This window comes from Cyprinodon tularosa, unplaced genomic scaffold, assembly GCF_016077235.1.
Source record: "Cyprinodon tularosa strain WSP-4 unplaced genomic scaffold, ASM1607723v1 ctg808, whole genome shotgun sequence".
Lineage (NCBI taxonomy): Eukaryota > Metazoa > Chordata > Actinopteri > Cyprinodontiformes > Cyprinodontidae > Cyprinodon > Cyprinodon tularosa.
Window position 1 is genome coordinate 108,348 of NW_024039572.1, and position 21,448 is coordinate 129,795.

The 21,448-nt window shown below is 38.6% G+C and overlaps 2 protein-coding genes across 2 annotated transcripts; one reads left to right on the top strand and one right to left on the bottom strand.

Moving 5' to 3' along the window:
• Positions 1 to 694: 694 nt before the first annotated feature.
• Positions 695 to 9,794, top strand: nit2 (nitrilase family, member 2). The gene is made up of 10 exons (XM_038271747.1): positions 695 to 787; positions 929 to 1,047; positions 2,830 to 2,950; positions 5,175 to 5,263; positions 5,350 to 5,443; positions 8,204 to 8,278; positions 8,347 to 8,425; positions 8,545 to 8,643; positions 8,771 to 8,826; positions 9,227 to 9,794. Exons 1-10 carry the CDS (start codon positions 760 to 762, stop codon positions 9,316 to 9,318), a joined length of 852 nt encoding a protein of 283 aa, XP_038127675.1. The 5' UTR covers positions 695 to 759; the 3' UTR covers positions 9,319 to 9,794.
• Positions 9,795 to 13,189: 3,395 nt separating this feature from the next.
• LOC119774283 (ICOS ligand-like) lies at positions 13,190 to 21,180 on the bottom strand. The gene is made up of 6 exons (XM_038271724.1): positions 20,687 to 21,180; positions 20,316 to 20,564; positions 15,520 to 15,618; positions 15,150 to 15,422; positions 14,906 to 15,070; positions 13,190 to 13,334 (listed from the first exon to the last, which is right to left on the bottom strand). The coding sequence occupies exons 1-6, from the start codon at positions 20,763 to 20,765 to the stop codon at positions 13,267 to 13,269; spliced, it is 933 nt and encodes a 310-aa protein (XP_038127652.1). The 5' UTR covers positions 20,766 to 21,180; the 3' UTR covers positions 13,190 to 13,266.
• Between the last annotated feature and the right edge of the window lie 268 nt (positions 21,181 to 21,448).

Consider the following 21,448-nt stretch of genomic DNA (forward strand, 5'->3'; position numbering starts at 1 on the left):
CAGATTTTGGCAATAATGTTTAAAGAGATTAGACCTCATTGATCAAAGTGGTGGAAGAGTTAACAGAAGTCCATTACCTGGTAAATATCTGATAATATGTAAAATATGAGTTTAGAAGATGAGAAGCTGCTTAAACTTCCCCTGCCCTCCTTGATTACTCAAAAAAAAAAATCTATATGTGTCCATTTTTTCTGTCTCTTTTGCCTGTTATATCTAAAGATTTTGTATATTGCTTACGATTATTTCATTTTGGATGTTTCACCTGGTTTGCAACCTAGCTCTTCAAGTGATTCAGAGATGAATTAAGTTAAAATATAGATTGACAAATAAAAAATAAAAAAAAGATTACTTTTTAAGGCTAGTGGTAATATTTTCCATCTGGTTTACTGTTTTACTTAAATCCATTACCAATTAGTAGTGCTGTACATAAAACCTGATTGGCTACCTGATGACCACCCACCTGTGGCGTTCCTTTACCTCCGATTTTCACATTAAAAGGCCATAGTTTAACATCAGTTTATGTTTTGCTATAGATTTGATCGCTTTCAACTCAAACCACTATCTTTGTCTATTTTTTATTGAAAGTGTGTTTTTATTTTAAAAAGATACAAATAAAATGCACGAAGGCATAAAAATAAGGAGGTAAAAATCTAATCTCAGCAAAACAAAGTTTGGCATGCTCTTATTTTAGAAGGTAAACCGTAACCCGGAAGCACTCGTTGGTTCGGGTCCTGAACCAAACAAAACAGTTCTGCACTCATGAACGCCGTGACTAAAGCGATGTCGAGTAAGTATGTCTTTAGTTTTTGTTTTTATTGTTTTTTTTTTATTTGAGTGATCTCCGAGTTTAGTTCCTGTATATTAAAGTCCTCAGTAGTTGTTCTCATTCGGTAAAGTCTCGGTAAAAACAGTGACGGTGTTGTTCCAGGGTTCCGCCTGGCTGTGGTCCAGCTGCAGGTGAGCAGCCTTAAGGCGGACAACCTGAGCAGAGTCCGGAGGCTGGTGAAGGAAGCAGCGGGACAGGACAGCCAGGTGGTGCTGCTGCCGGTAAGGAGCTTCACCCTTCTGCTTTACTCACTACAGAACCTTCAAAGAGTCATGTTCTCAATCTTATTTTGTGACTTTGACTAGGCCATTGTGCAAGTCTAAAATATTTTTCAGCCTTTAACGGGGTTTATTCTTTCTTTTTTATTAGTCTTGTATTTAGCTGCTTCCATTTATCAGTGTTTACATAAGGCATCCCCAGACCAAGATGCTGCCGCCACCGTGCTTCACCACAGGGATAATATTTTTGCTGTGTTCCTTACATGATCTGTGGAAAGCTGCACTGGGGCTTCTCATGGCTTTTTTCTTAGCACACTTTCAAAAAGACCAGATTTATACAAGATTGGTCCACCTTAGCTGCAGCCATAACCTTTCTCTGCAGCTTAACTGAGTCTTTGTTTGATCTTTTATTAATTAGTTGTTAGGTTTTATACAGGAGATGATGTCTCTGTAGTCACATAGGGCAGGGGTTTCAACGTTTTCCAGGCCAAGGACCCCCAAACAGATGGCAAGATGGAGCAGGGACCCCCTAATTATATATATTGTATGAAATTGTGTTTTATCAAACTGGTCCTATAGTCACTCTATTACAGATGGAGTCATGTAACGAAAGTAATTTCCACCTGGGATTATTAAAGTATTTCTGATTCCTGGTTGATGGGACAGGTGTTGGGAATGAAATGGCGTCCAGCTTGAAAGAGGTCCTATGTGTCGCTGAATGTGTGCATTGATGACTGAAAGACATTTTCTGCCTCCATTTATTTGTTTAATTCATGTTGATGTGTATTTAAAGGCATTTCAATTAGTGGAAAGAATTGCAGGGAAAATATAAAAAAAAAGTCTAATCAACCAAAACTTTCGCGGTCCCCATACAGTACCTCCGTGGACCCCCTGTTGCAGACTTCCAACGTAGGAGATAAAGAACATCGCTCAACCTGTTTAATTTATATATTTAACCATAAATTCATTTAAATGGCACTAATGTATAAATATGCACATATTTTTATCAGCAAGGACCCTTTTTTAAAAATTTGTGAGTCTTAAGAATGTGAGAAGAGCAGAGATCATCATCGGGGCTCCTCTTCCCTCCATTAAATACATGTTATCCCAGCTGCGTGTCCTGAGCCGTAACATCATAAATGACCCCTCATGCCCCCAAGGACTGTTCTTCCTGCTGCCCTGTAGAAAGAGGCTTCAAAGCATCCGATGCAGGTCCAGCAGATTCTGCAACAGCTTCTTCCCCATCGCCATCAGACAGATGAACTGCTGAAAAAAATGCAGATTTTCACCATTTATATCTAATGCTCTGAACTTCCATATCAATGTGTTTTTTTGCACCATGTTTTTTTTTTTATCACTGCTGCACTTTCTGAAATGTAAATAAATTTTACTGCTAAGCTGCTGCTCATTCACTGTCGAAGCTGTACAAAACAAAATTTCATTTGTCATTTTGTATACACTCTGAGTATACAAAATGACAATAGAAGTTGTCTAAGTCTAATGAATATCTGATCTGTCTTCAGTGATTTATTTTAAAACCATAGATATTGTGGATGTTTGTTTTCCTGTTGACATTTCAGTTTCCAGCCACCCCTCAGTGCAGATTGGCCCCTGCCTGACCACCCCTATTATCATTTCCTGGAACCGCCACTGATCAGGCACTTTACCCCAGTAAATAATCTTAGAACTGCCACTGTCTGTGTCGTTACACATCGTGTCTACATGCGGTTATAGGTAATGGAGTAAGATTTGACCCTCATAGTTTTTCTCCTCACTCTGAACCAGGAATGCTTCAACTCTCCCTATGGAACGAGCTTCTTCTCCACCTATGCTGAGAGGATCCCCGGGGAATCCACCCAGCTGCTCTCTGAGGTAGCAAAGGAGAATAAGCTGTATCTAGTGGGAGGTAGGGACTCATCTGGGGCTTCAGTCACCCTTTAAAAACACCCCTTGTGTCTGTCTTGTTGGAATCCAATAAGTTTTACTTTAGAGGGGACTTAATTGTTTATAATTTGGTGGATTTTTAACAATCTTTTCCTCATATTTCTAACAACTTAACATCTGTAAGCTATTAAAATCAATACTGTGAATCTGGATGGTCCACGAGCCTCTTTCACAGTCTGTGTATATTTATTTACCTATTTATTCTTAGCAACTTAAGATAGAAAAACACAATTTTTTATTCAGTTTTAAGAAGTAAACCTATATTTATCTGTACTCTGTCCCCTTTTAACCCGATTCCCTTAAACAAAGTATTGCGTTTCTAGTTACCATCAGAAGTTACCTAATTATAGGAGACCAAAAAATGATCTGCAGCTGCATGAGTGGATCAGGAACCTAATACAGGGTTTCCTCGGGTCATTAAAATTCATTAAAAGTCATTAAATTGTTATTTTTCAAATTAAGGCCGTAATTTGCATTAAAATTCATTAAATGTGATTATCGTGGCATTTAAAATGCTTTAAAAAAAAAAACGTTTTTAAAAACAATTTCCTCAGATATTATATATCCCAATATATTTGAACAGAGAAAAAGCTAGAGAACGGGAAAATACATTTTTCAACAAAAGTGGCTGGAAAACGAGGAATTCAGGACAGGCAGCAGCCTGTCGATGGTAAAGGTGACAAAGGATTTTGTTCTGTTTTTTATATATATATATATATATGAGAGTAATGGGTACTTGTTGATGCCGTTAAAATTATGGGCATTAAAAGAGCATTCAATTAGAGTTACTCATTCCTGTATAAACCCTGTAAAAGTACAGTATGTTCCTCCTCTAGGTGCATTTCAAAATAAAACACTGAATAAAATTAGGCAGGTGTAACCTATTAAAAATCAGTGGGGTTCGAATAAAGGAAATCATCAACCAGTAAAGGTCCAGAAACACCTGAACTGACTGTTTTGTTTTTCTTTTTTCTGTCTTAATGAGAGCAGAGGGCTTTAGGCTGCCTTTCAAGGCTTTAAACCTGGGTTTGAATGGAGACAAAGCCATTCTAAAGCACATATCAAGGTGCTCACTTTGAGCCTGGATCTACATTTGTTTTTGATTCTGTTCATGGTGGAGAATCCTGCTTCACAGCAATAGAATGAGCCAAATATACTCAAAATGTGCACGGTCATCTTTGAGCACGCCGTTTCACTTTTCTGTCATCAGTTCACCACAGTTCTTCCAGCAGTCCACACTTTCTCTGCTCTCTTTTTCTCATAGTCTTCTCCTTCTTTCTCGTCGCCCGGCTTGTCACAGGTTTGCCTGCTGTGTCTAAAAGTAGCAGCAGCAGCAACCCAGACTGACAGCAGCTCATTGTCTAATTTGTATCACTAATTTGTAGCCTGGTCCGCTAACTCTTGACCTTTGGTTTTGGGTGAAGTGGCGAGCCATCTTATGGTATGACAAAATTAAACTACACAAAATGAATAGACATGAAATAGAAATGAAATGTGTTGGCCTAGTGGGTTAGGGCAGTGAGCTTGTGCTCTGAGAAGGTTGCAAGTACCCGGTTTGACCCCCACAGCCTCCATTCTGGGTTACTGAGCAAAACCCTTAACCCACACTGCTCCCCTGGTGCTGCACAATGACAGCCAACTGCTCCCAAAGGGGATGTGTCAAATGCAGAGAGTGAATTTCCCCTTGCGGGAGAGTAAATGGATTTACATTTTTCTTTACATATATATCAATAAACTACATTTATTCTTCACTTGGGATGAGGGATGCTGCCATCTAGAGGATTTTTTTTAATGTAAAATTCAACATAAAGAGGAAAAGTAATTTCCTTTCACTGCTAAAGTAACTTAAAAAATGAATTGCATCATTTTCTTTATGACTGTAAATTACCAGAAAAAATAAAATAAGAGAAAATAATTTAGAACTGATCAGAATGTTAAAACTATGTTTTAACATTAACAAAAAAAAACACCCTTAATTATCTGTTAAAATAATATCTCATCATCACCAGATTTCAATCAGATTTGAATAGAATAGAAAGTGCATGATCAGATAACTGGTAGGCGGAGTCAGCTTGAATACCTCAAAGTGAAACTTCAAACAAGCCAAACATATTTCTACTTTTTTTTTGTTTTATTTGTTTTATTTTAATCTGGTGGATGAATGAATCACTTTTCTTGTTAAACAGGATCCATCCCTGAGGAGGATGGTGGGAAGCTGTATAACAGCTGTGCCGTGTTTGGACCTGACGGAGAGATGATTCTCAAACACAGGAAGGTTTGTGTGTTCCTCAAACCTGCTCAGCCACATCAGAGGGGCTACAGAGTGTGCTTCACTCCGCCACGTTCTGCTTCACCCTCCAGATTCACCTGTTTGACATTGATGTTCCAGGAAAAATCCGCTTCCAGGAGTCTGAGACGCTGAGCCCTGGAAACACTCTGTCCATGTTTGACACACGTGAGTCACAGATGGAGGTTCATCCTGTGAGCCGGATCATCTCCAAGTTCACCTTTTTATTTTTTCCCCTTATATCCGCAAACTTTAATGTGTTTTATTTGGATTTTATGTGATTGTCCAACATAGAGAAGTACAAAACGATCCATGATTTTCACAAATTTAATAAATATAGCCCCCCTTATACCGTTAAAATTCTCACATAAGATTCAGTGCAAAACATTTTAATCAGATGCAAAATAATTATTGAGTGTATATTATTAGTGTTATTTAATCTCAGTAAAACCTTGTCTATAAACACTTAGGTTTTTTATAGAACACAAGAGGAAAAAAGAGAATCATAAAGATGAAGATCTTAGGATGTTACTGAAACCCATCTAGGGACAAGTTCTGCAAATGTGTTTCTGCCAGAAGCTCTAAGATACAGACATCAGAATTCTGTAAAACCACTTGTCTGTGTTGTTGTATCTGTCCATATCTAATAAACTGAATGAAAAAAAAAAAGGAAAAAAGGAGACGGGGATAACATCTGGGTGAGATATAGAGCAGAGGTTTTCAAAGAGAGTGGAAGAGTCTTCCTCCTCTCAAAGAGCAAATCCAAAACTAGATAAATTGATTTGTGATTACTGCAATCAATTTGCTGCGATTTTTAACGGTGAAGAGATTCTGAGTGCTTGTAAATACATTAAGACCGTCAGAAATAACAATAGTTGCATAATATAAATAAATATAAAGAAAACATCTATGCAGGCTGGCCTGGTACAAAGTAATGCTGCGGGACGGCAGACAATCTTTACACAATTAAACCTTGATTGAACTAAGCCTGCTTATGTTTAATATGTTTGCAGCTGTATTAAAGCAGGCAGTCTTTAGGGGTGGGTCAATCGACAGACAAATATACAGACAGTCGTCCCTAATGTTTCATTTTTTTATATCTATTTTTTTAATGATTTTATATTACATTAGTTTGAGCACTTAGAGATAGATTACCTATTTAAAGTGCTCTACAGGGTTTCCGCAGGTCATTAAAAGTCATTAAATTAAATTTTTTTTAATTGAGGCCTGAATTGGCATTAAATTCATAAAATGTGATTATTGTAGTATTTAAAATGCTTTGTTTAAAAAAAATAAAAGTTTACGAAAACAATTTCGTCAGATATATCGCGATATATTTGCGCCGAACTTCCCGTCAATCGTAAAGTCGTATGTTTAAGAAAGAAGCTCGAGGTGGGGAAAAAGCAAAAAGGGGCAGGAAATTGAGTAATTTGGGACGTGGCTGCAGCCTGTCGACGGTAAAGATGATGAAGGATTTTACCGTGTATATATGAGAGTTATGGGTATTTGTTGATGGCATTAAAATAATTTCTAAGGGCATTAAAAAGCATTAAATTAGAGTTACTCAGTCCTGTATAAAGCCTGGCTCTATAAATATTGTTTTAATTTTTGTAAAATTTTGAGCAAATTATTTTTATTCTTATAATATTTAGCAACATAACTTCCAAATACATGGCAGCAATATTTAAATATCACCCTCAATATTACAGATTGTATTTATAAAAAAAAATTTAAAAACGTGTGATTTAGTGCCCTTATTTGGACTCCCTGAAGATCAGTCCCTTGGTGTCATCCAATGTTCTGCATATTTTACTGTTGTGTTATTTATTCTTTAGGAGTTTTCCAATTTCCAAATTGGTTTCTTCAAACTGCTTTAAAGAGACAACCTCTCCCGCTGTTTAAATCAACTTTTCCAAATCCAACCATGTTGTTCATATAAATGCAGAGCTGTGAGATATTGCAACCCCACAGAATTCATACAGATAACCAAATCCTCCCCCTTTCACCAACATTGGATGTAAATGCACTTTAACTTTTTATTTTTGTTCCTACAAGCATACAAACGGCCATCTAATTGATTTGAAAGGTCTGTATTTGACAAAAGCCTTAAATATATCTGCTGGAAAAGTGCTGAACTGTTACAAACTGTTATACTCATATATGTAATCACAGTTTTTTTTTTATTAAACTGCCAAACAACAGTATATAACAACTTATACAGATAAGAAACAGGTTAAGTTCAGAAATATATTTAATAGTAGCACCGTTGGTCATTTTTTAATCCGTTTTCTTCATCGATATGAAGTTGTACTGAGTGACTCATGTCAGATTAACAGCAAGGAGGTCCACATCTCAGCATCTATGTGCTTTTTCATAAAACACTAGTGTTATTTTGGTTCAAGTTTCCCCACAGATCAGCATTTCCTCTGTTTGTTTTTTATCAATGTTGATGCAAAAAACAACAGCTTTTATACAGGGGGACAAAAAAATGTACTCTGGTCTGATAAGACCGAAATTGAGCCTTTTTAGCCAACATGCAGAGCAGTACGTGTGTTAAGAAAACTAAACACTGAACATTACCCTGAACACACTGTCTCAGTATGAACAGGGAGTGGATGGATAGAGAGATCCAGGATATTACTGGAATAAAACCTGTAAAGAGGCTGCAGACTTTAGATCGGGGTGAAGGTTCAACTCCCAGCAAGAAAAGGAGCCTTAACTTAAAGCCTGAGCTATAATAAATAATTTAGATAAATATCTGTCGGTGTTATAAAGGTTTTATTTAAAACCTAACTTAGAATTGTTTTCAATAAGAAAAAATGGTTTTGTGTTATAAAATGCAAGGATATTTGGTTGCAACGTGAAAAAATAATAAAAAGTGATTTGTGTATATTTTTTTTCCTCTCTTCCCTCTCTTGGTTGTCGCAGCATTCTGTAAAGTGGGTGTGGGGATCTGCTATGACATTAGGTTTGCGGAGCTTGCTCAGCTCTACAGCAGGAAAGGTGAGCAGCTGAAAATCAGGGAATTTAATCGTTGGATAGAGCAGCTAAAGAACATGTTATGCACTCAGGCTGTCAGCTGCTGGTTTACCCCGGAGCCTTCAACATGACGACGGGCCCCGCTCACTGGGAGCTGCTGCAGAGGGGAAGGTTAGACTTCCTGCTCATACACATGATGCATAGTGATTTTCTGCTTCTATTTGTTCTTATATGGCTCAATATTTCATTATTTAGTCAAAGTTCCTCGTTCATGTCTGTGTGTGTTGCAGGGCTGTTGATAACCAGGTATATGTGGCCACAGCATCACCTGCTAGAGATGAGGCTGCCTCCTACGTGGCCTGGGGTCACAGCACCGTCGTTAATCCTTGGTAAAATAAAAAAAACTAAAGAAAAATCAACTGAGATGTTAACTTGTAAAGAAAATAGAAAAATAGTCACCATTAGTTTGAATATTTAAACCGATCTGAGAGTGCTCAGGGTTTTTGTTTGTTTCAGGGGAGAGGTCGTTGCCAAGGCGGGGCCGGAGGAAACCATCATCTATGCTGATATCGGTGAGTGTTTGAGGTTTTCCTTCTGTCTGCAGCTGTGAAGGAGCTCTGGTAAAACTATGGAAAAGTTTGGAATTTGATATCAGGATTTTCCAGGGCTGAATAAGAATTGAGTTTAAAAACTAGAATATGGAAGATCATTTTTTCCCCCGTTTATGAGTTGCCTATTTCACTACATCTCCTTTTGTATTTCCTTCTAGCATACCCCTTTTCCGTGAACTTTACAGTTTTCTGGTGAACTGTAAAGTGCCTTGAGATGACGTGTTGTGAATTGGCGCTATAGAAATGAACTGAATTGAACTTTCTGTAATTCCAGATAAAAACCCTTAGGTTTGGTTGAACTGTTACCATGTTGATATTCTGTCTTTTCTCTCTGTGCATGTGCGGCCGGACCCGATTCCAGACCTGCAGTACCTGGCTGACATCCGGCAGCAGATCCCGATCACATCTCAGCGTCGGGACGACCTCTACGCTGTAACGTCGCTGCAGCAGTGATCAAGCTGATCTCTCCAAATGGGATAATTTTTCTCCAAATATCAATCAAACTAAATAGTCCTGATAATTTTCATCAAGGAATAGGATATTTAGTATGTAGTCCTTGGTGGAGTTAATGAGTGAGCGGTTCTGCGTTTTGCTGCAGCGCTAAAGGGAAGCTCTAGTTGGTTCCAGTTTAGGACTGATCTTCATATGAAGGAAGGAGGGCGTTCCAGATATTATAGGAGTTCATTGACTTCAGTCTGTTGCCCTCCATTATTTCTGCCATGTGTGAACCAATTTAATGTCAGATTGCTAAATTTTTAATTGGATGAGAAACTGAATGCTTTAATGTAACGAGTCAAATCCTTGTTTTTTTCACCACCCAGCTGTAGTTTTACATGTTGGAATTTTTGTTGTGGAATAACAATAAATCCAATTTTTCCTAAATTATGTTGAATAACACAAGAGAAATAAACGACAGAGATGCACTTTAACTGTTTGCTTCTGTGTAGTTAAGAAAACACCATTTATGTGTGATCGTTGCTCATGACACTAAATGAGAAAAAAAAAAAATTTAGAAAATAATTATTTTCTGCTTGTTTCATAAAAGAGGAAAAATAATTCTGTTCAAGTGAAACAATCACTTTCCTGTCATGATTGAGCTCAAAAAGAAAGATAAAGTCAGTTGAAATAATTTATAAACTTTATAAATGTCAGAAAATAATCCTGCAAATGTTTTTCCTTTTATACATTTTGTCATAGAACAAAGATTTATAATAGAACTTTATAAAGAAATGACTTAAAGCGTTATGTGAAAATAGCACCTTTTAAGAGAACAGATATTTAAAAGTGCTTTACAAGGAAAACAAATAAAGGCATACATACAAACAACTGTAGGAGATTCAAAAATAAAAAGAAAGCAAAAAAAAAAAATTTAGATCCTCTGAAATACATATAGGTGTGTTCAAACTATCAGCCATACAAAGCTAGCACCTGCTTTGAATAAAAAATATATTTCTACACACACTACTAATAGATGTAGTATAGTGCATTTCTAGCAGAGGAAAATGGATCCTTCCATGTGCCGTTTAGAAGAACAGCCTACTAAAAGTTGACAGATTAAAATAAAACCTGCAAGTAGACAGATTTTACCACCTCCCTGCAGCACCTCCATGACCCATGAGAGGAAAACATTAAAGGCCACTTAGAAAATGTAAACCTAGACTGGAAAGATGGTGGCCTAGAGGTTAGGGCATTGTGCTTTGGTCCAGGAGGTTCTGAGTTCAAGCCCCACTGCCACTGGCTACCTGAGCAAGACCCTTAACCCAACACTGCTCCCTGGGTGCTGCACAATGGCAGCCCACTGCTCCCCAAGGGGATGGGTTATAAAACGTGTGAATTTCTCCAGTGTGAGATCAATAAAGTTTGATGTGAAAAAGAAAAGCTGCTGTTCCAGTGGATGAAACGGTAATCAAAACAACAGTCTGATCACCTCCATTTGGTTGGAGAGGGTCTAGTGTTACCTATAAGCAGTGTTGTGTCTGAACGCGTTCATTGAACGAAAGTTCATGAACTCGTTCATATTTTGGGCGAACGTGAACTGAACGTACTGCATTACTGCCTGATGAACGTTATTGTGAACTCGTCGTAGCCTACAGCCGCGTGCGTCATCAAAACAAAATGCAGCGTGGAAGCCACAGCAGCATGGAGGCGACCGTGGATGCTACAAAGCAGCAGTATGATCACTTAAAACAGTTTTATGACTAGGTGGTCGGTGAGGATGATGGCAACAATCTTACATTTCTCTGCAAACTTTGCCCGCCGTCTTTCAGTAAAAAAATCCGCACTTCAGTAACATCCAAAGCAAATCTGAAACGGCATATGTACTGAAATGAAATTTCAAATGGAAAAAAATATTAAAATAAAAAAAACATTTGCTCCTTAAAGACTACTTTCCTGTTTTTCTTTTAATAATTCCTCATAAAAAAAGACCATTCAAGCAGCACATTTTTCCTGATGTTTTTGAGAATATACTGTAGGGGTGAAAGCTGCAGCTGCTACTAGTGTGAAGTGAATGGACAGCAACAAAGCATTAAAGCAACAATGGGGAAATGCTGTCCCCTCAATGCTAATGTAAACCCTGGTTGGATAAGGATTCAAAACTGGATATGAAGATGAAATCTGACGCACAGTTTCAGTGTTACAACTGATAAAATAATTGCTGTCTGTGGTTCTACAGTAGGCTATGGTGTAATTGAGCAATACATGAAAAAAAAAAGAACTATGAACTAGTTCATTTTTTGGAACTGTGAACTAAGTTCAAATTTTTGAATTATGAACTATGAACTGAACTAGTTCATTTTAAAATGTGTGAACTGAACTTTGAACTAGTTCACGTAGAAAGAGAACTTTCCCAACACTGCCTATAAGTAATGTAATGATTAAAGGCTTTCAGCAAGAAGCCACAATAAATCATGATTATTTAAAAAAAAAAACTGGAGATACAAGCTTGTTATTAAGTTTAATGCCAATCCCCAAACTGGATTCAGGCCACAGTGCACTTTGAAGCACGGTGGGGCAGGGATCATGATATGGGATTATCATGATAGGGGATTAATTTTCCTACTAATGCTCCAGGTCTATTTATCACATACCAACTATCCTGACCTGAGTGAATCACCCACCGTACTAAAGGGGTGTCAATAAAATGTGGCTCCTTTGTGCATCAAGTTTTTATATACACTCTTTTGCTTTAAAGATTTTAATAAAAGTTTCCAGAGTTCATCTAAAGTGTCTCTGTGCTCAGCTGTTTCCCAATGTGCAGGAAAACTAGGTGGCACAGACAAAAAATGAAATTGTTGACACCAGTTATGATGGGATTGGAGAAGGCATTGGGGGCAACTTCACTTATATGGGATCATGGATCAGTTCCAAACACTGAACTTTTTCATTTTACCTTAAACAGTAAATTCATGCTTTAAAGGTTTAGTGGAGGACGTTCTTTTTCCAGGTGGATCATCGAAATAAGTGGTTCTCTTAATTTTTTAATCATTCTGATGACATGTTTACGTAAGACCGTCCTACGTGTTCGACCCCTTACTTACCAGTGGTAAGGATGACATAGTGGAAAAATTGGAAATCTTTTGGAAAGTACACTTGTATGAGCAATGCAAACCGAAACTCTCACATGCGTTTAATCATGTGCTGGTTGTGCATTTTTTTGTTTTAAAGTGGAGAGGGCTGATCTTTTAAAAAATTTGCGAAAGTCCTACCCTATACCTTTGACAATAAAAGGACCAAAAAGGCACTCATACGTGAGAAGAAAGTTGTTTTCAGATTGCATTATAAATTGCCCATGAAATCTGAAGATTTAAACCTGGGGAAACAGAAACCTTACTGTTTCTGATTCAAAACCAAGAAAGAGGTTTTGTATCTAGTACATCCATCTGTTTACGGGTTTTAGTGACTCCATGCAACACAGATGTGAAGCAGTTCACAGAAACAGGTTAAACTAACAGTGTTAAAAGCAGTTTTGTTAAGAAAAATATTTTTAACAATCTATTATAAAGTTTTCTTCACTTCCTGCAATCAGACTTTTTTTTCTTTTTTTACATTTTGTAATCTCTCCATTAAGAGTAGAACATGCTGTGCTTTCATTATATTTGTGTGTATGGATTTTATAATGGTTTGGGGTTTTATTTGAAACAAAACTAAATATCAAGATCTGCAATAAAATTAAAATCCCTGAGTTGGGTTATAATGGGTTGACATCAAATCTCACACTTAAGAAAATAGTCCTTGCTATTTCACACTTTCATAAGGGGCAAAAAGAAAGAGTCAGGTAAATATCTAACAAATATGATGCGCTAAATAATTCAAAACAAATAAAACATCAGTGCTTCTTTGGACTTGCAGTAAAAATTGACGGTGGATCAGGTGGTTTTTTTTTGTCCCTTTGTCCTTTTGTCACACGTCAGTCTCCTTTGATTCCTCCATCATCACCTCGGCTGCCTGCTTGTACCGCTGTCGTCTTCCTGATGAAAACAGACATTCGTTCAGAAAACAAAACTTGTTTTGTCACAATTATTAAATAATACATTACTTCCTGCATCTTTGTAATTTACTCTTATAATAGTTTAATTTAATCTATTTAAAATACTGTCCCATACTTAATTATTTACAATCCTTTAGCTTTGGACTTTTTTGTCATGTGCCACGAACTTCAGTGAATTTTATTGGAACTTTTTGTGACAGAGAATCACAAAATAAGCCGGGTTTTGCCGCAGATTCTCACTTGGTTTTAGATCTAGGCTTAAACACACAGATATGCTTTGATCTGAACCATCCATTTCCTGATCATGCAGTATGGTTAAGATCTTTCTCCTGCTGAAAGGGGAACCTCCGCCCATCTCTTTCACAGCTTCTAAAAGGTTTTCTGCCAACATTGCCCTGGATTTCATTATATCTTTCAGTCATCTTGGACCCACTTCCCTGGTGATGTTAAAGAAAAGCCCCTCCAAAGCATGATACCCTCACTGCCATGTTTCAACATGTAAAAAGAAGCCAACTAATTGACTAGAGATCAGTCTTCTCATGTTTGCCATTTGTCCCTTATATGGAATGGAGATTACAATGAATCCTGTGTGTCTGTCCAACAGATGATCTCATCTGAAATATGGAAATCATCTCTGCGGCTCATCCTTGTGCCTCTTAGTTAATGGTGCATAGTCAAATTTGATGCAAATACCAAAAATCCCAAAATACAGTTATGATAAAAACAAGTCTATATAATCCAAGCGTCCATCTTTATTTGTTTTGAGCACCCTTGTTCAGCCTAAATAGAACCCCAGCACTGGTCGCATGAGTTGACATTAACAGACGAGCTACCATCTACCGCTAAACGACTAGAAAGCCAGATGGTGGCCATTGATGGAGCTATTAAGAAATCCTGATTGGGCTGTAATGTCTAGAAAAACCAACAGTTCAAATGATAATGCTTAAAAAGCATTTCCAACACTGTGAACTGTACCAGCAGGGACATGTACTCATGTATCTATCAGCTTTGCAGTGACACCAGAATGCTACTTGAGCTGTAGCTCCAGCTAAAGGCTGGTTTATACTCAGAAACCAGGTCGCCTGCGTGTGTCGCAGCTAACGCAGATATGTCACGACCCGTTCTGCAGACACCCTGGTGCACCTCTCCAAAATTGTAGGTGACTGCAGACAGTGCCGCAGGTTTGAGGCCTCTGATTGGTCAAATCTACATCCGTTCTACACTATGTGTATTTCCTGTTTGGTACCTTACCGGCTTGTTTTGTTTGTATGACCGCCATTGTGGAAAAACGACTCTTAAAGACGGACCAATTAGAAGAGTAAGGTGCACGAGAACACTGGGACCCTTTTTCCACCTGGATTCCCGCTCTTAAAAAGACGTTCAACCAAAAATATATAGCAGGAACTCCTGTTCCAGAATTTTACACCATGGTTTTCCCTTCAAAACAATCTAGTCTGCTATAAAAAATAAAATAAAATAAAAATGAGCAGTCTTGGCTTTACACATGACGGTTCCCTGTCTGTTCTCTCTGACAGGGTGTGACCTGCTCACCTCTATGTGGTTTCTCAAATTCCTTCTTCCTCCTCTTACTAATCTTGTCCAGGTTAATCTGATAACACAACCCGGCTATCACCATGAGGGCGACCACCACGCACAGGACGGTGCTGAAGATCCACATGCCCTCTGACGCCCGCCTCACCTTGGGGGTCTCTCCGTCTGCGAACCAAACAGAAGCAGAAATGATTGATGTGAAGCAGTGCTTCCGGATCGGACCGAGCTCCGCTCAAGGACTCACATTTGGATGTCAGCGTTTCATTCATGGACTGATTCTCAATGGTGCATGAGACGGTGGCAGGGCTGGAGAAGTTGAGGGTCAGGTGGCTTGTTAGGTTGTACAGATGGGAGTCAATCAACGCCTGGGTTTCCACTGAGCCATTGGGGGGCTCCTGGCTGTCATTGATGATCCAGTGAACTAGAGGCTGGGGGTAGCCCCCTGAGGAGTGACACAGGTAGGTGGTCGAATTTTCTTCTGAAGGCACCTTCATCACTTCGGGGGGGCTGAAACTTGCTGAAAAAACAGCCAAAAAACACAAAATATGAGGCCATGTCTTTGTAATGATTTACTGTCACAAACTCTTTTGTGTTTTAAGATTCTGCACTATCACCTGTGCTGCACTGGACTGACTGAGTTTCCCAAGTGTCTGATCCAGGCATAGGACCGAGACCTGCTGGAGTGAAGCCGCTAGACGGACCAAAGCCCATCACTGTCCCCACCCATGGGACAGCAACAAGTAAAGGATCTTTTATCATTTTAGTAGGTATCTTGCCTGGCCGAATAGAATCAGTAGTTAGATGCTGATTTGTTTATTAAAAAGGTGCTCCTGAAATATATATATATATATTTAAGCTCATTTAAAGTGTGAGTTTTTGATTTTACAGCCATTGTTCCAGTCTTCTGACTGTCTTGTGCATTTCAGGAAAGGATGGTTGGATAATAATCTAGTATAGTGATATAGTCACCATGGAGGCCACTTCTCAAAACTAAACATTTATTTTAAAAAGAGGAATTTGCACCACTGAGGGATAGTCCAGTAGGTTTTCTGCACAGTCTATGTAAGATCCTGATGGTGTTTCTGCCTCTGGAGCCATTTAACAAAAGGAACAGAACAGTTTGAAGTATTAAATCCTGGATGTGTATAATAAGTGTTTGTAGAAGCAAGCCATGCGAATTATTATTTTTCCACCACCCATTTTCCTTCCACTCCAGTTTTCACTAATCTGCTTCAACACCACATCCTGTGAATAGCCTGCTTCTTTGGTGATTTGCTTCAATGGCTTACCCTCCTTTTTGGACAATAGCAGTTGGTTTGACAAATGTCGAGGCAGCTGCTTCAGGGGCCATTTGAGGGTGTAAATTCAATTTAATTCAGTTTATTTATGTAGCGCCAATTCAAAACACATGTCATCTAAAGGCCCTTTATAGAGACAATTCAACCAGATCGTACAGTCAAATTGATTCAAAGTTTTCTAACTAAAAATCAGCTGATTGAATCGACTCATTGACTCTTCAGCAATCCCTCACACTAAGCGTGCTTGTAGCGACAGTGGAGAGGAAAAACTCCCTTTTAACAGGAAGAAACCTCCAGCAGAACCAGGCTCAGTGTGAGCAGCCATCTGCCGAGGCCGACTGGGGTTCAAGGAGACAGAAGTAGACGAGGCTGATTGATTCAATGTGGCCCCCAATTTTATACTTTTTACTTTCATTCAGGTCAAATATATAACAGAAAAGTTGACATTTTCTTACTATTGAACATTTTTTGGTACAAAACAGTATTAATCTTTTAATTATCTGACTTTTTACTCTTTAAGGTTTTAGTAATTTAGAACAATAATTTTGATTCAAATCCTGGATGGTGCATCAAAATCTGCTTTTATTTTATTAATTAAAATGGACTTAATACTGCAAACATTTTCTAACGCAAGACTAACTTAAATTCTGTTCTTACTGACAATTTATTTTTGATATTTTTTCAATTTATTTTTTTAAATCTAGCCCAAATTGTTTTGCAAGCTATATAATCATGGAAATCTCTTTTTTTGTTTTTTATTTACCCTGCCGTACAATTTTGAATCCTCTCACTGTAAAAATAGATCTAAAGATGAGTTAATTTTCATAAAATAAGTGTATACCGAAATATGATCATATGATCAACATTCTAATTCCAATAGCAGAACATTCACTTACCTTTTCAAATCAAGTGCAAATAAACTAATTTCACTAAATTTGTACCTACTTTTAGTTTACCAAATGCAGTGTTCTCCTACAGATAATCAGACTAATTTGTTAAAATATTACATATTAATCAATTGTGAAGGGGGTGAAGAAAAACACAGCATTACATAAAATCAGATTCTTTTTTTTATACTTTTTGGCTCTCAAGTACTTTCAATTTGACCATTTTCAATGCAAATTCCAAAAAGTTTGCACAACGCCGCTCCTGTAGACCAAATAATTTAGTGTCATCAAGCAAATTACACTTGGATATCTCACAACTGTATCATAAGAAACACAGAAGACAACCAGTTGTGCGCACATCTCTTAAATGTTCTCTAGAATAGAGACTGATTAAAAATCATATGTTGCAGAAAGAATGGGCATAGCAAACAGAAAATACCTCAATACCTCATAACCTCATTGTTTCAAGGTAACAGTGCCAACCATGGGCGGTTCTAGACAGGGGCCAACAGGGCCCAGTGCCCTTGTAGATCATGTACTAGCCCCTGTACTGAAGACATAATACAAAAATAAATTCTATACTATTCTACTGATGGTAGACATGGTTAATGATAGGTCCTTTGGATCTATTTCATTTTTTTTTTTATCAACAAAAAATTTTATATCTACTAATTATTTAAAAACAATAAGGTGATAGCTTCAATGGTATTGAGACAGTGTCAGGGTTTGGTTGTGGTTTGGAGGACCCAAATGCAGAGGCAGAGGAGATTTCTGGGAGTTTTAATGGGGCAAAACAGTAAACAAAGGCAGGAATCCAAAAATCCAACTAATAATCACAAGCAAACCAGAACAATGGAGACATCTGGGGAAAACCAAACACGAGGAGCCAGGGAGAGACGAGGAACGTGGACAACAGCATGGGAGGACAGCAAGACAAGGAACCAACCAAGAGTGAGAGCAGAGGGAGAGCATACAGGTGCTGGTCATAAAATTAGAATATCATGAAAAAGTAGATTGATTTCAGTAATTCCATTTAAAAAGTGAAACTTGTATATTATATTCATACATTACATACAAACTCATATATTTCAGATGTTTATTTTGTTTAATTTTGATGATTACAAATGACAACAAATGAAAATCTCAAATTCATCATATCAGAAAATTAGAATATTACTGAAGACCAATAAAAACAAAGGATTTATAGAAATGTTGGCCAACTGAAAAGTATGAACATGAAAAGTATGAGCATGTACAGCACTCAGTATTTAGTTGGGCCTCCTTTGGCCTGTATTACTGCAGCAATGCGGCGTGGCATGGAGTCGATCAGTCTGTGGCACTGCTCAGGTGTTATGATAGCCCAGGTTGCTCTAATAGTGGCTTTTAGCTCTTCTGAATTGTTGGGTCTGGTGTATTGCATCTTCTTCTTCACAATACCCCATAGATTTTCTATGGGGTTAAGGTCAGGAGAGTTTGCTGGCCAATTAAGAACAGGGATACCATGGTCCTTCAACCAGGTACTGGTAGCTTTGGCACTGTGTGCAGGTGCCAAGTCCTGTTGGAAAATGAAATCTGCATCTCCAAAAAGTTGGTCAGCTGCAGGAAGCATGAAGTGCTCTAAAACTTCCTGGTATGTGGCTGCGTTGACCCTGGACCTCAGAAAACACAATGGACCAACACCAGCAGATGACATGGCACCCCAAACCATCACTGACTGTGGAAACTTTACACTGGACTTCAAGCAACGTGGATGAAGTGCCTCTCTTCTTTTCCTCCAGACTCTGGGACCTTGATTTCCAAAGGAAATGCAAAATTTACTTTCATCAGAGAACATGACTTTGGACCACTCACCAGCAGTCCAGTCCTGTTTCTCTTTAGCCCAGGCAAGACGCTTCTGACGCCGTCTGTGGTTCAAGAGTGGCTTGACACAAGGAATGCGACAGCAGAAACCCATGTCTTTCATACGTCTGTGTGTGGTGGTTCTTGAAGCACTCACTCCAGCTGCAGTCCACTCTTTGTGAATCTCCCCCACATTTTTGAATGGGTTTTGTTTCACAATCCTCTCCAGGGTGCGGTTATCTCTCTTGCTTGTACACTTTTTTCGACCACATCTTTTCCTTCCCTTCGCCTCTCTATTAATGTGCTTGGACACTGAGCTCTGTGAACAGCCAGCCTCTTTAGCGATGACCTTTTGTGTCTTGCCCTCCTTGTGCAAGGTGTCGATGGTCGTCTTTTGGACAACTGTCAAGTCAGCAGTCTTCCCCATGATTGTGTAGCCTATAGAACTAGACTGAAAGACCATTTAAAGGCTTTTGCAGGTGGTTTGAGTTAATTAGCTGATTAGAGTGTGGCACCAGGGGCCATCAATTTTGAACCTTTTCACAATATTCTAATTTTCTGATATGATGAATTTCAGATTTTCATTTGTTGTCATTTGTAATCATCAAAATTAAACAAAATAAACATCTGAAATATATGAGTTTGTATGTAATGTATGAATATAATATACAAGTTTCACTTTTTAAATGGAATTACTGAAATCAATCTACTTTTTCATGATATTCTAATTTTATGACCAGCACCTGTATATAGGAGAGAGAGACAAAGGGAGGGCTAACGAGCAGACAAGGAACAGGTGTGAGAGGAGACAACGAGGGAGCCAAGGGGAAAGGAACACACACACACACACAAGAGGGCAAAAGAGGACAACAGAAAAACATGAGAACTAATAAATCTAGAAATACAACAAAACTGGAATTAGGCCAATAAATCTAGAAAACAAGGAGCAAAGAAAAGAACAGCAGAACCAAGACCATGACAGACAGAATCCTTGTTTACATCATCTAAATGTTTTTTTCAAAACAAATTAAAAAGAAAACACTGAATTGATCAGTTTTTCTTAAGTTCTAATTCAGATTTAATAGAAAACTGTCATTTTAACTTAAATTAAGTCAAAAATATGTAAAATTCCCAGACATAGAATTTTAATTAAACCTAATCAAATAGAAATTTCACTTCATGCAGCTATCTATCTTTCTGGGCCCCCATGGAAACATGCGGGCCCCCTCCTTGTCCCCTACATTTTTGTCTAGAACCACCATGGTGCCAACTGTATACTATAAATAATCTCTTAATCTGCAATGAACTAACCTGCAATCCTTAGGGACACGGTACACAGCGGCTCAGTCTGATTCTCCCCTGCAAACAAGAAAAGGCTCTATTTGCTCCTGTCCAGTTTGGGATGAGCAGATGGCAGCGTGAGAGAAAGGTCTCCAGTGGAAAGTACATCAGTGGAAATGCTGACATGATTCAAGCTCCATGTCTCCACGTCCCCATCCTCTTTCCACAGTGATCTGAGCACAGCTTCATCGTTTCTTCTCCACTCGATAGAGAAGTTGAGAAATGAGCTTAGGTCTGGGTAAAGGCAGGGCAGTAACACCGGGTTCCCCACTATACCGAGGACACACTCTTCCTCTGTATGCAAAGAGAAACACAAGTTAGTCCAGATTATTTTTTTTTATGTTGTATGTGTTGTTTTTTTATTTTTATTTTTTATTATCTATCTTTTTTTTCGATGGGAACTGCATTGAACTTACCCACAGCGGCGCACAAACAGGCGCAGCAGAGCAGCAGTGCCGCGCCGCGCCACAGCGCCACCGACATTTGCGCGTTCATTGGCGCAAGAGAGCGCAAACAACACCCCTAAACGGCTCTTTCATGTAGGATTCCTTAGTTTTGACAAACCGAAACTCGTCCATTCTCCTCACAGTTATCTCCTCACAGCGCAGGTCGGTTCGGCCTCACTTCCTCGTCCAGCGCCGCGCCATGTGCGCACCTTTCCACTTGATCAGTCATGCTGGGACTTGTTGTGACATATCCTACCTGGTCTCCTGGTTTAAGTCACCTCAGATAGAAACAAACTAAAACAAACTGCGGATAGAAGTTAATGGAAGAACAGAGCAGGACATCAGGCGCAGAAAAGTCTCCGATGAGGAACAATTGAATCTGTGGAGGTTGGTTTAACCTGTTAGACTGCTTTTTGGCCACACACCCACCCACCTGTTGATCGGAAGCATGAGATCAACAAGCACCGAGGCAAGAATCAGAAATAATAAAGTGAAAGAGGGGTAAGAGCTGTGGCGCCACCAGAGGGGGGCCAAAGGGGGCCATAACCACATCAGTGAATCTGCAGGTGTTACAACAAAACCTGTGACCCCTTAAAATTGTGACCCAAAGGGGCGCCACGTGTATTCCACCATAAACTTCTCTAGGTTTAGATATTAACTTTGTTACATTAGGTTTAGGTATAAATCAGGGCTGAAACAATTAAGCAGATTGATTGTGATTTATCGGTTATC

What these genes read in the sequence shown, in the direction of transcription:
- LOC119774283 (XM_038271724.1), bottom strand. Translation starts at nt 20,765, where the DNA reads ATGAACGCGCAAATGTCGGTGGCGCTGTGGCGCGGCGCGGCACTGCTG. An exon ending in CTGTTTGTGCGCCGCTGTGG is followed by an intron (nt 20,565 to 20,686) that starts GTAAGTTCAATG and finishes CTTTGCATACAG; the next exon opens with AGGAAGAGTGTGTCCTCGGT. An exon ending in TCATCCCAAACTGGACAGGA is followed by an intron (nt 15,619 to 20,315) that starts GCAAATAGAGCC and finishes GGGTGGGGACAG; the next exon opens with TGATGGGCTTTGGTCCGTCT.
- nit2 (XM_038271747.1), top strand. Translation starts at nt 760, where the DNA reads ATGAACGCCGTGACTAAAGCGATGTCGA. An exon ending in TAAGCTGTATCTAGTGGGAG is followed by an intron (nt 2,951 to 5,174) that starts GTAGGGACTCAT and finishes CTTGTTAAACAG; the next exon opens with GATCCATCCCTGAGGAGGAT. An exon ending in TCTGTCCATGTTTGACACAC is followed by an intron (nt 5,444 to 8,203) that starts GTGAGTCACAGA and finishes TGGTTGTCGCAG; the next exon opens with CATTCTGTAAAGTGGGTGTG.